The sequence below is a fragment of the Cylas formicarius genome, unplaced genomic scaffold (genome assembly GCF_029955315.1).
Source record: "Cylas formicarius isolate icCylForm1 unplaced genomic scaffold, icCylForm1.1 PGA_scaffold_1__22_contigs__length_36826433, whole genome shotgun sequence".
Lineage (NCBI taxonomy): Eukaryota > Metazoa > Arthropoda > Insecta > Coleoptera > Brentidae > Cylas > Cylas formicarius.
Genome location: NW_026844264.1, coordinates 20,125,259 through 20,138,934, shown reverse-complemented (window position 1 = coordinate 20,138,934; position 13,676 = coordinate 20,125,259). Strand labels below are relative to the sequence as shown.

The following is a 13,676-nucleotide window of genomic DNA, read 5'->3' as shown; positions in this document are numbered from 1 at the left end:
ATATTTAAATATTTACCCATTGCCAGATTAAATTAAGCATAGCAAACAAAACAGTTCAAGATTTATCAATTTTATTATATAAATTATTGCAATTGATGAATTTTTCGATTACTTTTCAAAAAATAAAATATCGTATAAATCTAAAAATTTTATTCATTTTCTCAAAAAATTATAAAAGAACATTTTATATCTCAATGTTTTTTTTCTACTTCCTATTCTAAAATACCCAATTATGCATTGATCAAGGGTGAGGAAAGTAGCATTTTAAAGTGTTTGGGAGCCATCGTCTATTTCGGTAGATTTTTGCAAACCACCGTCAATACATTCACTAAATGACTTGTGGCGTGACCGTCAGAACTGACAAAGTTCAAAATGGCACAGCTAAAATCTACCGAAAAGATCTGATCACTCCCAAACCCATGACTAAAGTATCGGAAATGTCCGCAGTAGCTCGCGACCGAAAGTTACAAAGCTGACGTGTAGCCCCTGTTATGTGGCAGTAATTAAGTGACGTAATAATCGAAATACCAAGCAGGTATTTTTTGACCCTTAATATGCATTTTCTGTTTTTATTTGACCTCGAAAAAAACATTGGGTGATAAATTGCAATGCTTCATAATTCGGAGGATATTTAAAGTTGTAGGCTCACACAAAACACCGGATCAAATAAAACCCGTAAATTTAATAAACTCTTAGGAAAAGCACAATTTTAATTTCGAAAACTAACCAAAACTGAACTGAAAAACAAGTACAGTTTAGATGGAGCCAGAAAGTTTTGTACTTTGGGCAAGCAATATCTAACTACTAAACCATCACTGTGATCTGTTGTTATAATCAATATGAAAAAGTTGAATTCAAAAGTTTCTTGTTTTAATTTACCCTTTTTAGCTTCCTTGTCAAGAATCAACTTCCTTATTTTGATCGTGAAGTGGATGTTCGAATCCCTTTCTGTATAAAAACTGTCATAATAGTAATTAAGTGCTTTGAACATTTTACAGATTTAAGGTACCTATGGTAAATAAAACATTAAATCTTCCCTGCCTTTATTATGTCAGCAAAATATTAGTGTTTTCAAAACGTATATTGTACTATAATTCAATCAAATATTAAAAGATGATTTCAATGACAGTTACAAAGATGTATGTATTATTGACCATCACAGTGAAATATTTATTTATTAATTTAAAACAGCTCAAAATATTTTTTGTATTACAAAGAATCACATACAAAATGCTAAATATATAATAATAATAATAATAATAATAATAATAATAATAACAATAATAATGCTCAATATATATAGAAATCTTTACTAGTCGAAATAAATTTTGCTAAATAAATTAAGTAACTACTAACAGTAAAGAAAACTTGAGTAAATTCTACTACAATGGAAATGCTGGCTTGAGCGTAGGTAAACAGTTTTCTCTACTCCCGTCTGTAAAATACCTAATTACACACCGATGTACCGTGCGGGAAGCGTCACTTTACCAAGTCAGTTTCGTTTCCCACGGATCCGAGCCACTTCGGACATTTCCGGGATTTTACCGCAGGGGTTTGGGAGCAATCGGATATATTCGGAGAAATTTCCCACGCCGTTAATTTTGAGGCTTGTCAATTCTGACAAGCCTGTATTCGTGTTGTTTTGCGAAAATGTACGCAAAAACTAACGGTCGTAGAAAAAGTATAGTAGCAACAGGTTGGGTAAACTTTTTTATTCGCTCATTTATTAAACACTTGTGAGCCAAATGCCGTTTACCGCACTTGTTGCATAATATATTATTCTGCTACTACAAATAATGTATGCTTGTGGTTGCAAAAATATTCTATCACTGCAGGAATAAGCTTTGCTTAGGAATTTAAAACAGTCCCTTAGGCTGTAGGAGCTTTCTCAACTTATCTATTTTATATACAAACATTAATATTTGCCTAAATTTAGTTAGGTCCAGAAATCTAAGTGAAAATTAATTTTTAGTTTTTCTACTGCATTAAATATTAAGATTTTCTTTTTTGTGATGAAGATTTTGGATTTGTGGATAATTGTAATGCAAATTGCAAATAATTATCTAGATAAAATTGTAAAAAGTAAAAAAAATCAACCTAGCTAGTTTTCCTATTTTACATATTCCTGCAACACAGAGCACTATCACAAATTTAAATATTTATGATAACACCCTATACATTTAATAAAGGCTTATTAAATTATGGTAATTTTCGAAAAAATGGAGCTGATGACAAGTAAAACTATTTTTTATTATGTGATTGCTGTATAGAAATATGTACTTAATATTTAGTTACAAAAAAAATTGCATTCAATCTTCACCCGCAGGCATTGCATCCTCCAGTCTTCTTATGAATTTTACCCTAATTTCAGTATTTTGATCACCTTTAAGTTGATCCTAAAATATTGTCGCAATAAATTGCAGTTACGGTGTTCAGATTTTATTTACCTGAATTATCCAGCTTTGAACTTCCAACTGAACCATTTCAAGAGCTCCGCGAATTGCCCCACAGATAATGTTGCAATATTTCAATTGTTTTAAATCTTCTGGAAGTTCTATTAATTCTGTAAATGGGTTACTATCCAAAATAAATGAAAATTCATCTCCTGCCGGGCTCCAATTTACTACATTGGGCTGAACACCTAAGTATAATTTAAAAGCAGCTTGAATTTTATCCGCGGTATCTTTTAAATCTAAACAGCGACCAGTACTGGTTTTAGAGAGGAAGTCTTCAATCAGCCTAATACCCATGTTATAACCAATTCTTTCCAGCTGTTTGCTTACATCATCTGGATTATCCATGTCTTTGACCATTTGGGCCACAAGCGAGCCATATGTAAGTGTAACCAATTCGGAATTCTAAAATTATTGTACTATGATTGTGTTCCATTGTGAATAAGTACAATGAAAAACTTGATACGCAGTACACAACATGAAACATAGTAAGCTAACTATTGTATGTAAATTGTACTTTACCTCAGAGCATGAATGTACCTATATACTTTTATCCCAACCGTTTCCTTTCTAAATATAACGAACTCAAAAACCACTTACCACTTTTTTTGGATCAAATCGAGTTGAACGAGACATATTTACTTCGTATAGTTCTAACTGTTAGTGACAGTTAGTTAATATTTATGATTATAGAGAATACAAAACACAAAACATTATACCCCACTCTGGTACTATAACAGAAATTAATTTGAGGTTATGGTGTTATTCGTCTTACTCCGTTTATCTTCTTAAGGCTTTTAGGCTCCTGTCAAGAAGTAATCTTTAATAATTATTGTTTGGTAAGAAAATTGAGAAATATAATAACGATAAATACACGATTAAAATAAATGAGTTTACATATTGACTTGCAAAGTAATCTTAAACGATAGGTGTAAAGTGTTATCGAAAATTTGTTATCGCTTATATATCAGTACCCACTTGCCGGGAATCAGTTACTGCTATTATATATAAAGTTCCGATATTTTATACCTCGTATAAACTGGAATAGAATTAAAAAAGATGGTTAAAGCTAAGGCATTTATTTTGCATAAGCGATTTGTGGGGGAACCAAAGGCCTCAGATTTAAAACTTGTAGAGGAAGACTTGCCACCACTGAAAGATGGCGGTAAGTGTGATTTTTCGTTTTAATTAGGGGATCACAATCTTAACGATTGTGTGAGATTTAAAAAAAAATGTTGGAAATTAAAAGTAACTAGTGCTGGGCCATTAAGCCGCATATCGACTTTGCGCGGCAGCCTAGCGTGACTACCTCGCGAGACTTGCATCGCGAAATGAATATTTTTCCCGTTTCACAAACTATCAAGATGTAATTTAAATGTCACAGATTGAAAATGTCAAAACCTAATGAAATTACATGTAATACCTACATCATTAAAAAAGTAATTGCAGATATTAATATTGGAAAAACCGCTCTAGATAGTATAGGTAGGTATTAAGCAAAAATGCGTTATTTAAGATAACGATGTTTCTATCTTGTATTGTTAGAAGCGGCAACGTTGCATCACTCAAATATTTTAGTGCGATAGAGTCGACTTGAAAACCTAAGTATGCTATTCTATATGATATAAAAATATATTTCTTTTTTTAATATCTTTTAATTCCAATCTCAAATATTTTTAATCTATGACTCATGAGTTCACAAAGAAATTTAGAGTCCTATAGCGAGTGCATATTACAAAATGCTATTCTTTCTGCAGAATTCTTGGCGGAAGCAGTTTATCTCAGCGTAGATCCTTACATGCGAGCTTACGCTGATCGATTACCTTTAGGTAACACTTTCATCGGGATACAGGTTGCCCTGTAAGTAATATATCAAATTTTTCGGGTACTCCGAGCTAATTTTTCAGTTAATAAATACTAAACTGCAGAACGTTACAAACGATAATACAAAAATTTTGTACTGCAAAGGTGCAACAGCAAAACTAAAAAAGATATTTGAACAGAAATGTTGGTATATAAAATATGGGTCGTATAAAGTATCATAATTTAACAGTACATAACTCGGAAACTAGAATAGTATATTATGAAATAAGTTTTATACATGACACTTTAGTCACGAATTTCTGAAAAAATTTATACACGTGTTGGTTTCATATTATGCTTTTTTTAGGACCACTTTTGCAAAGTTTTTAATGAATCTGACACTTCGCACACCCCTGACCAATGATGATGATGGACTGACCAGGCATACGGTCACATCTCGGCCACTTCGAGAGTTTCCGATACTTTAGTCACGGGTACTTTTACGTTTATGATTTCACGCTTCCCTCAGTGATTATATTGAGTTGAAAAAATGTACCCAAAACAAATTATGCCTAAACAAACTAGTGACTAAAGTGTCATTCATATACAGACTGAATTATTTTGCTTCGAGGTTTTGCTTACGTTGTTGCCACGTCTCATTTTATTTCTTTATTAATGTTAAAAAGAAACATTTTTCCAAGACAGTTTGCAAATGCTAACGTTTATTCTTAAGTCTAATCTTATCTCTTTTAAAATACATATAATTGTTGCAAATTTTTTAATATTTTTAAAACTATTAATCAATAAACCTTCCTCTTACAAACAACATCTTGTTTGGCAAATTGCTACACCTTAAATACCTTCTACCACATATGAAACACACGTTACAGAGTGTGCCCTAATTTATACATATTTTTAGTATAACTGAAAGCAAGCATCCTAAGTATCAAGTTGGCAAGCATGTAGTAGGGTCTTTTGGGTGGCGAACCCACACCATTTCCAACGGTGTGAGCGTTGCGGGAGACGTCCCCATTTTGATTTTACCAGATCTTGGAGAATTACCCGTCTCCCTCGGTGTTGGAATATTAGGAATGCCTGGGTAAGTTAAGCTAGCCAGTTTACCACTTTGAATCTGAATATAATTCTCCGGGCTAACAGTTTGGTCTTGAGTGGCTCCAAGGAATTTTGCAGCCTGGGTAGTGCCAATTGAAAGATTCTTTTTTAGATTTTTTTGGAGAGAGTCAATTCTAAACATTATTATACGAGTTATTTGAACACCATGGTGCTACTACTTTGTTATAGTTTGAGATCAACGCCATAATCAACATATGCCAGGGAAAAAAATTATTTTATAAACATATAATCCAAGATACCTATTCTTGGGGTTTTAGGAACGATTAGGGATGTTATAAAAGTAAAAAGTTCAAGGATGTCGACTATTCACGTCATAATATTTGAGAAACATTTCTTATAAATTAATTTCAAGGAAAAAATGAAAAACCATGGCATATATGATTTTGACTAAACTATGAATTATTTACATGCAAATTTAAACGGATTTTGCCAATTTAGAATTTTTTTTATTTATCGAGTCGATGAAAACTTACTCTAAATCTGTCCGATTCACATTCACCACCACCACCACCATTAGTGTTTACTGTGCAGGTTTTGCACTTATTGATTCCGCGTATTTAACGCTTTCTTCGGCTGCTGATCAGCCAAACAATACACAAACAATACTTTACTAATTAAGAAGAGGTAAATCCAGTGCATTTAAAAGTAGAACTAAATTTTCCTAAAAAATTATTTTCTTTTGAAATAAATTCTTTTAGTAACACTGCATATTTTGGCTTTCTGGAAATTTGTAAACCCAAAGCCGGGGAAACGGTCGTCGTTACTGGGGCTGCCGGAGCCGTGGGCAGCCACGTAGGTCAAATCGCTAAAATTAAGGGGTGCAAGGTGATTGGTATCGCAGGGTCAGATGAAAAAAATAAGTGGCTGAAGGAAGAACTGAACTTTGACCATGTAATTAATTACAAAACGCAAGATGTCGAAGCGGAACTGAAGAAAGCGGCACCTGATGGTGTAGACTGTTACTTTGACAACGTAAGTTTTCTTTTTATTTACTATAATTCAACCGCCAGCAGGATACTTCTGTTTTCATAAAGTCAATTGAACTCATATATTGCTACAAAGCGTGTTGGGTTTTAAAAATTTTCATTACAAATTCTATCAGAATTCGGTATCCAGATTTTAGGGACATATTTTCTAAGCAGAAATAAGACGGTTTTTCATCTCCGAAAATGTTCAAGATAGCTACGGTACATGTTGCATAAAAAAGTTTCAGAATATTTCGCAGAATCTAAAAATGTAATAATATGCAGGGTGTTCCATATAAAAAATTAAAGTTGATATACGTTAGGAGTATATTTGGCAATACCGCCTTGCTAAAAATAGTTTTTTTCTACTCCCGTCTGTAAAATACCTAATTATCCACCGATCTAGCTAGCGGGAAGCGTCACTTTACCACGTCAGTTTCGTTTCCCATGAATCTGAGCCACTTCGGACATTTCCGGGATTTTTCCGCACGGATTTGGCAGCAATCGGATCTTTTCGGAGATATTTCCCACGATTTGAAATTTGACGTTTGTCAATTCTGACGGTCATGTCAGTGAATGTATTCATGTTGTTTTACGAAAATGTGCCCAAAAATTAACAGTCGTAGAGAAAGTAACTTTTTATGTCACTCGTTTATTAAACACTCGCTCCGCTGCGCTCCGCCCGTGTCAAATAAACTCGTGAGTCAAATGCCATTTACCGCACTTGTTGCATAATATATTATTATAGGCAGCTCACATTCGCTAATATACGAGTAAGGTACCAACATTTCAGGTTTTTACCATAAGTCATTCTTTATAAACGTCTAATAGGACACACGGATTGATGATTTGGTATACGGCTCCTTTAGATCGGTGATAATTATTATTATATTAATACTTTCGCAAATACACCGTTGCATAACTATACCTGAAACCAATGACAGCTTTAAAGTTTAAGGTGGAGGATATTATATTGTATTATACTAGTTTTACATTGGCAACTTCATCATAAACAAATTAAAGTTGACGAGTGTGATGCTTCACTCAAATGTTCTTCAAATACATTCACGAAGCTGTATGGTCTTGACATTTGACGGATCCATCCCGAAAAACCAATTACGACCTTCATACCCAACAACCTACGTAAATAAATAATAATTCATTCAAGTAGATGTCGAGCACATGTTGAGTCTTAGTTCGAAGTAGGTAACTTATATTCCTACACAATAATATTGTTTTTTTTTATCGCTACCATACATTTTCATGCCTACGTCCGTGTGTGAACTAGAAACACTTTTTTTCTTGACTTACCCAATGAATAACGTAATAACAATGATGGTGGTTTCTTAAAAATGCGTTTTCAATATACAGTTGAATGGAAGAATGATTAAACTACAATATAAAAGGCTTCTTCTGGATTCCTCCTGCGTCGGTTTTTGCTGAGTCGAAACTGCTGACGTTTCGCCAATGAACTGAAGCAGTTTCAGTCAAGCTCTGAAGAAGCCAACAGGATGATTAGCGAAACGTCAACAATTTCGACTCAGCAAAAACCGACGCAGGAGGAATCCAGAAGTTTTGTAAAAAGTATTACAGTAGCCTGTGGAAGTTTCTTTGAAAAAATAAAAGGCTTCTATTTACATCCATTGTTTAATTCAGAAAATGAATTTCTACTGCACCTGCGAACTTAAATATTAAACTTTGCACGATATCCAATGACTTATCCGCTGTAGAGCAGATGATACCATAAATCGAAGCGAAAAGATATGATATCTGAGCAAATTCTAGTCGCTAAAATAATAGAGGGTGTTCAAAGTGAAACTTAATTTTTGAAAATGTTATCATAATTTCAAAACGAGTGAACGAGGAGAGATGGAATAACAAAATAATATGTGTATTTTTGGTGAAGATATGCAATGGAATATTTGATGTCGAATATCTCGCAAACCGCTTGATTAATAGGTCCTTTCTAGTATGAAATGAAAACACTATTTACGGAATAGAAAACATATATTTTTTAAAATCGATAATTAAGTCTAAAGTATCAGAAGTGTGTAGCTTCGTTTAAGGTTCAAAGTAATACCGAATTCAGATTTCTTACCTTCTAAAAGAAGAGTAAATACATTATATATTTTAATTATGAAATTAATGTATCCACGCGCATATTCAAATTATTGTACCTTTTTTTCTTATTTTAATTAATAGTATCACCTGTTGCTCTATGGGGGAGAAGGATTCGACACCCTGTAATTACTTTAAAATGACTAATAAAATATTGGATGATCAATTCGATATTTCAAAGCCACTGGTTTCGGGTGGATCTGGCAACGCTCCCTCTGTGCCAAATTTTAATAGTATATTATGAAACAAGTGCGATAAACGGCATTTGAGTCACGAGTTTATTTGACACGAGTGGAGCTAGTATTTAATAAACGAGTGACTTAAAAAGTTTACCAAACGCGTTGCATGCTACACATTTTCTACGACGGTTCGTTTTTGGGTACATTTTCGCAAAACAACACGAATACATTCACTGACATGACCGTCAGAATTGACAAAGCTTAAAATTCAAGGCGTGGAAAATATATCTCCGAAAACATCCGATTGCTCCCACACCCGTGCGGTAAAACCCCGGAAATGTCCGAAGTGACTCGGATCCGTGGGAAACGAAACTGACGTGGTAAAGTGACGCTTCTCGCACGCTAGTATATACCATAGTATACCATAGCTAGTACCACGAAAAAATTATACAGTTAAATAATCAACTTTGACACAAACGACGACCCAGATTGTATTAGTGTACGCCAATTTTCATATATTTCAACACTTGACAAATTTATTGTCGGTCATTATCAAGAGCAAAAATTGGAAAAGCATGTATTAAATACTATAGGTTATAATCTAACGTAATCGATATTCCACTCCACTTTTGTAAATCAGCCGATGTGCACTTGATATTATTTGTCTCTAATTGTACTGGGTGCTCAATTTTCGAAACGTTTGAAAGTTATACATCGGTTATTATTGCAGTTGCTGGTTAAATTGGTTTAAATTATGCTTTGACTGCAATTAGTCCCTCAGAGACCAATAAATCCCCTCGCTTTAATGAAAATCATCACAATTTTTTATCATATTTTGTGTACAATTTTGATCAATTTTGGGTTGTCCAAAAATTAGAAACAAGATAGAATGAGAAAGCCCACGAAACCAATTTTTGTGTCATAGGTAAACCATTTAGTTGTTTAGTTTGATAGTCGTCTCTTGTTTAGTATTAAGAATGAAAGTTTAAGGTAGTCTATTCCGAACAATTTCGTTTCCGGAATATCTGACGTCATTTAAATATTTCTTTCTTGCCAATTTTTCTGCTTAACTCTGGAAAGAGAAAATGATGTTAGTTACCATTTGAGAATTGTTGTCAATAATCGGACCTGTTATATTTTTAAATATATATTTTTACAATTTTTTCAGCGTGACATGATATTTGTTTTTCATTGTCAAAATTTGTATTATTGGGCGTAAATTGTACAAAACAATATTTGTATGATAAAAAAAATTTTTTATTGTCTTGTTGAAATGACTCTATTTTGAAAACTAAACAAAATGTTGAGTAGACAACTTTATACAAATCTGCCCCAGTTTAGTTAGATACGATAAATTTGTCTATTGTTCTAGAAGCGGCATGTATGAATAATTATAAAAATGTGACATCTATTAAATCTGTATTTCAGTTCAAGGAAATTAAATTAATTTAAATTATAAGTCGCTTCTTACATACACAGAATTTTCTGAACAAATGAAAAAATAATATACTTCAAATATGGTGGTATCTTTAAAATGTACGGCTCTCAAGGACATTCGTATCAAATTTTAGTTTATTGTAATAAACCCCACGTTATAACTTAAAAATACTTTCAACCATATAGGGGGTGTTTCACGGTTGAAGGTACTTTAGATGGTTACGGCGAACGCTACATTGGAAAATATTTTTAATGCTGCGATGTTGCCGCTTCTTCGAAAAATTAGCATCAACATTGAAATTTTAAATGAGACTTTATGATTGGTTATGAATAAGTTCCTGCAGTGGCCTTCGAGAAATGAATTATTTTCTGTATTTTTCTACCAAAACAAAGCTTCAGGGTTAGTCAGCACTAAAATGATTGGCCTCAAAAATACAAAAATGGTTAAAAGTTCATTTTTTAAAATCGAACACCCTATATATTATCACACATTCTAAGAGAAAATTAAATTCCCTTTCGAACACCTAATGTAACAATTGAATTCATTTTTGTGTGTGCAATTTTTATTTTAAGTAAAGATTGCAACGCTTGTCTTAATTCTAGCAAATTTTCTCTTATTCATGTGTAAATAAGGATTCGTCTAATTAATTTTTTTGTCCATATCCTGGTTGCATTGTCCATACATACCAAACAAACCCAATAAAACAATATTAGAATACTGGTTTTCTTACATTTTGAACGGGTTTAATCGACAAAATTTGCACCACAATCAATAATGAGTAAATATTTATTGAACTGTCAAACGAAAAATTAATTATTTACCATAAGATGGATATTTGATGGTCACTTACAAGATGAATTTTTGATTTGACAGAAACTTGCTGTTATTTCAGAAACCAAAAGATTTAGATATGATACATCATTCGAAAGGGAATTTAATTTGCTATTAAAATATGTGGTAACATACAGGATGTTCGATTTAAAAAATGCACTTTGCACAATTTTTCATCTCGTAGTCAAATCAATAGTTTTGACCAACCCTATATGATGTAAGACTAATTTAGATATTAAGAAGTAATGTATAGTTCCTCCCTGAGCTACGTCTAAACTTTCTACTGGATCCAGTGTCAGAGTAATATGAATATGAATTTAACTAAAGTCAAAACCAATAAAGATGGGTATGGGAACGAATTATTCACAAAGAATCATAAAGTAGTAGCAAATCGGAAAAAGCAATAATATACATGGTGTGCCATTTAAAATTTCAATATTGATGCTAATTTTTCGACGAATCGGCAATATCGCAACGTTTTTAAGGTAACACCCGGTAGGTATGGATTAGTTTAGTTTAAATGTTATCGTCAAACAACTTTCTTATATGTGAATTTTGTAGTAGTTATTTAGTAAAAACTTTATAATTCGAAAATTTAAACGCCAGTTGATTGATCACTTTTTTAAAATATTTTTCCAGGTTGGTGGCGAAATAAGCACAATCATACTAAATCAAATGAACTTATTCGGAAGAGTTTCAGTATGTGGTGCAATATCTGGATATAACAACAGGAATATTAAAGGTGCAGTACAATGGTCTAATAGCAATTATTATCCTAAAAGTCAAACTTTTAATAAAAATATCTAACTGCCTACACGTTAAATTTTAGATTTTAAGAAAGTACTTTTATTACAATCGTCCAAAAATCTTTTATTTTGAATTGAAACGGGTTTCATATGGAAAAATGTTCACACAATTCATTGCTCACAAAGTTGTTAATTTTAAACTGTTTTCTATTACGTTAATTTTAAACAGCTACCTGACATTGATAACAGTTACGATTTTTCATTTTTGTAATGTTATCCAGAAAATATTTTACTTCTATTTTTTCTTTGCACGGGAACAATATTTTTTTACAAAAATTATGTAAAATAGTCCATATAACTGAAGAGGGTCTTATGATGGTCGAAATTTCTTGAGTTCGATAATTTTACAGCATTTTGAGCCTTACGCTGATAGACGAAAGTTGGTATTAAAATTTTCCGAAATTGAGAAAAAGATAAATATACGCAGATACTACAAAGGCTCTACATTTTGATTTTTGATTCAAGTGTGGGAACTTATTGATTGGTTTTTAAGAGCGAAATGAACTTGAGAGCAAGTTTAAGGAAAATGCTTGTTGCGGCAATTGTCATCATGATATTTTTTACACAAGGCTTAAACTGCTATCATGGTTTTAAGTATATACTGAAAATTGCACAAAAGCTTTCTTTCTTGTTGAAGATGGACGAATAGGTTTGCAAGAATTCTTCATCGCTCCATTATCAAAAAGATGGCCAAATATTCAGACGCATTTTTCTTAAAGGACACTAGAAAGAAAAAGTCCGTATACGAAAAACATATTGTATGTGTTTAATATATTAAAATAATAATTGAAAACAAAATTATTCTACATTGTTTTAAAACTGCGGTAGGAAGATAGCCCTCCATTTAACCCCGATTATCACTAAATCACTGTTCTACTACTTTTTTCTTTATCTTTTATCTTTTCTTATAAACTAGTTTGACAAACCATACTAAAATACACAAACAATTGTAGTAACAGGTCGGAACTACTTATGACTGTATCTCAGAAGAGTTATCATATCTTTGACGTTGCTGAAAATATTTTATAGAATATTTTCATTTTACTTTTCCTTTTCTGGTTCATTTATCGCTGGTATCTATAGAGAAGAAAGTTTATTCTTTGCTATCGAAAGCATCTCCAAGGCGTGGCTGGGCATAGTTTTAGGAATTCCTTACATCTCGACATACAAAAAATTTGGCCATATCGGCCTCGATATCATAAACGAGAATAATAAATATTATTTTTATTCTTCTAGCGGGCGTGGTTCAGTTTCCCTTGGTATTTAGACAATTAAAAATGGAAGGTTTCATGGTACTCCGATGGACAGACAGATGGATGGAAGGAATTCTTCAGAATCTGGCGTGGATTAAACAGGGAAAGCTAAAATATAGAGAAACTATTACTGTAGGTTTCGATAAAATGTTTAACGCCTTTGTGGATATGTTAAGGGGCGTCAACCAAGGAAAAGCCGTAGTCAAAATATAAAACAAAAATATGTGTAATATATTATTCGTTTTTATTAAACATTAAAAATTTTATTTTTCCGCCCACACATTGTCCCGATCCTCTGAAATGAAAACAGCAGTAATTACTACGAAAAATGTAAAACTTGAATTCCTAATAACGCTTCCATGTTATTTAAAAAAAAATCATGTAAATGTTTCTTTTGGTCTAGCAACAAGTGATTCAACATTTTGGCACAACCTGTGTATTTTACTATTTTTTTATTTTTATGTATATAATAAATACTATTAAAATTGATATAAAAATTGTATTTTTTATATCACAATTGTCCCGTACACAGTGTGGTAAATAAGTAAGACTATAATAAAATTCAATATTTGAACACTAATATAAATAACTAAAGTAATTAAACTACTTTATTCGTTCAGTCTTTTCTACTCCGATCGTTATAACAATTTTCAAGTCGCAAAGCGTACGGAATTTCTGAAACCTCAGTACAATATA

At 32.3% G+C, this 13,676-nt stretch overlaps 2 protein-coding genes across 2 annotated transcripts; one reads left to right on the top strand and one right to left on the bottom strand.

Moving 5' to 3' along the window:
• Nucleotides 1–240: 240 nt before the first annotated feature.
• On the bottom strand, nt 241–3,320 carry LOC132697012 (trafficking protein particle complex subunit 3). The gene is made up of 3 exons (XM_060662239.1): nt 3,054–3,320; nt 2,448–2,858; nt 241–2,396 (listed from the first exon to the last, which is right to left on the bottom strand). Exons 1-3 carry the CDS (start codon nt 3,087–3,089, stop codon nt 2,310–2,312), a joined length of 534 nt encoding a protein of 177 aa, XP_060518222.1. The 5' UTR covers nt 3,090–3,320; the 3' UTR covers nt 241–2,309.
• Nucleotides 3,321–3,415: 95 nt separating this feature from the next.
• LOC132697011 (prostaglandin reductase 1-like) lies at nt 3,416–13,193 on the top strand. Its single transcript, XM_060662238.1, has 6 exons — nt 3,416–3,618; nt 4,211–4,313; nt 5,176–5,355; nt 6,089–6,362; nt 11,561–11,663; nt 12,964–13,193. Exons 1-6 carry the CDS (start codon nt 3,513–3,515, stop codon nt 13,191–13,193), a joined length of 996 nt encoding a protein of 331 aa, XP_060518221.1. The 5' UTR covers nt 3,416–3,512.
• The last annotated feature ends 483 nt before the right edge of the window (nt 13,194–13,676 follow it).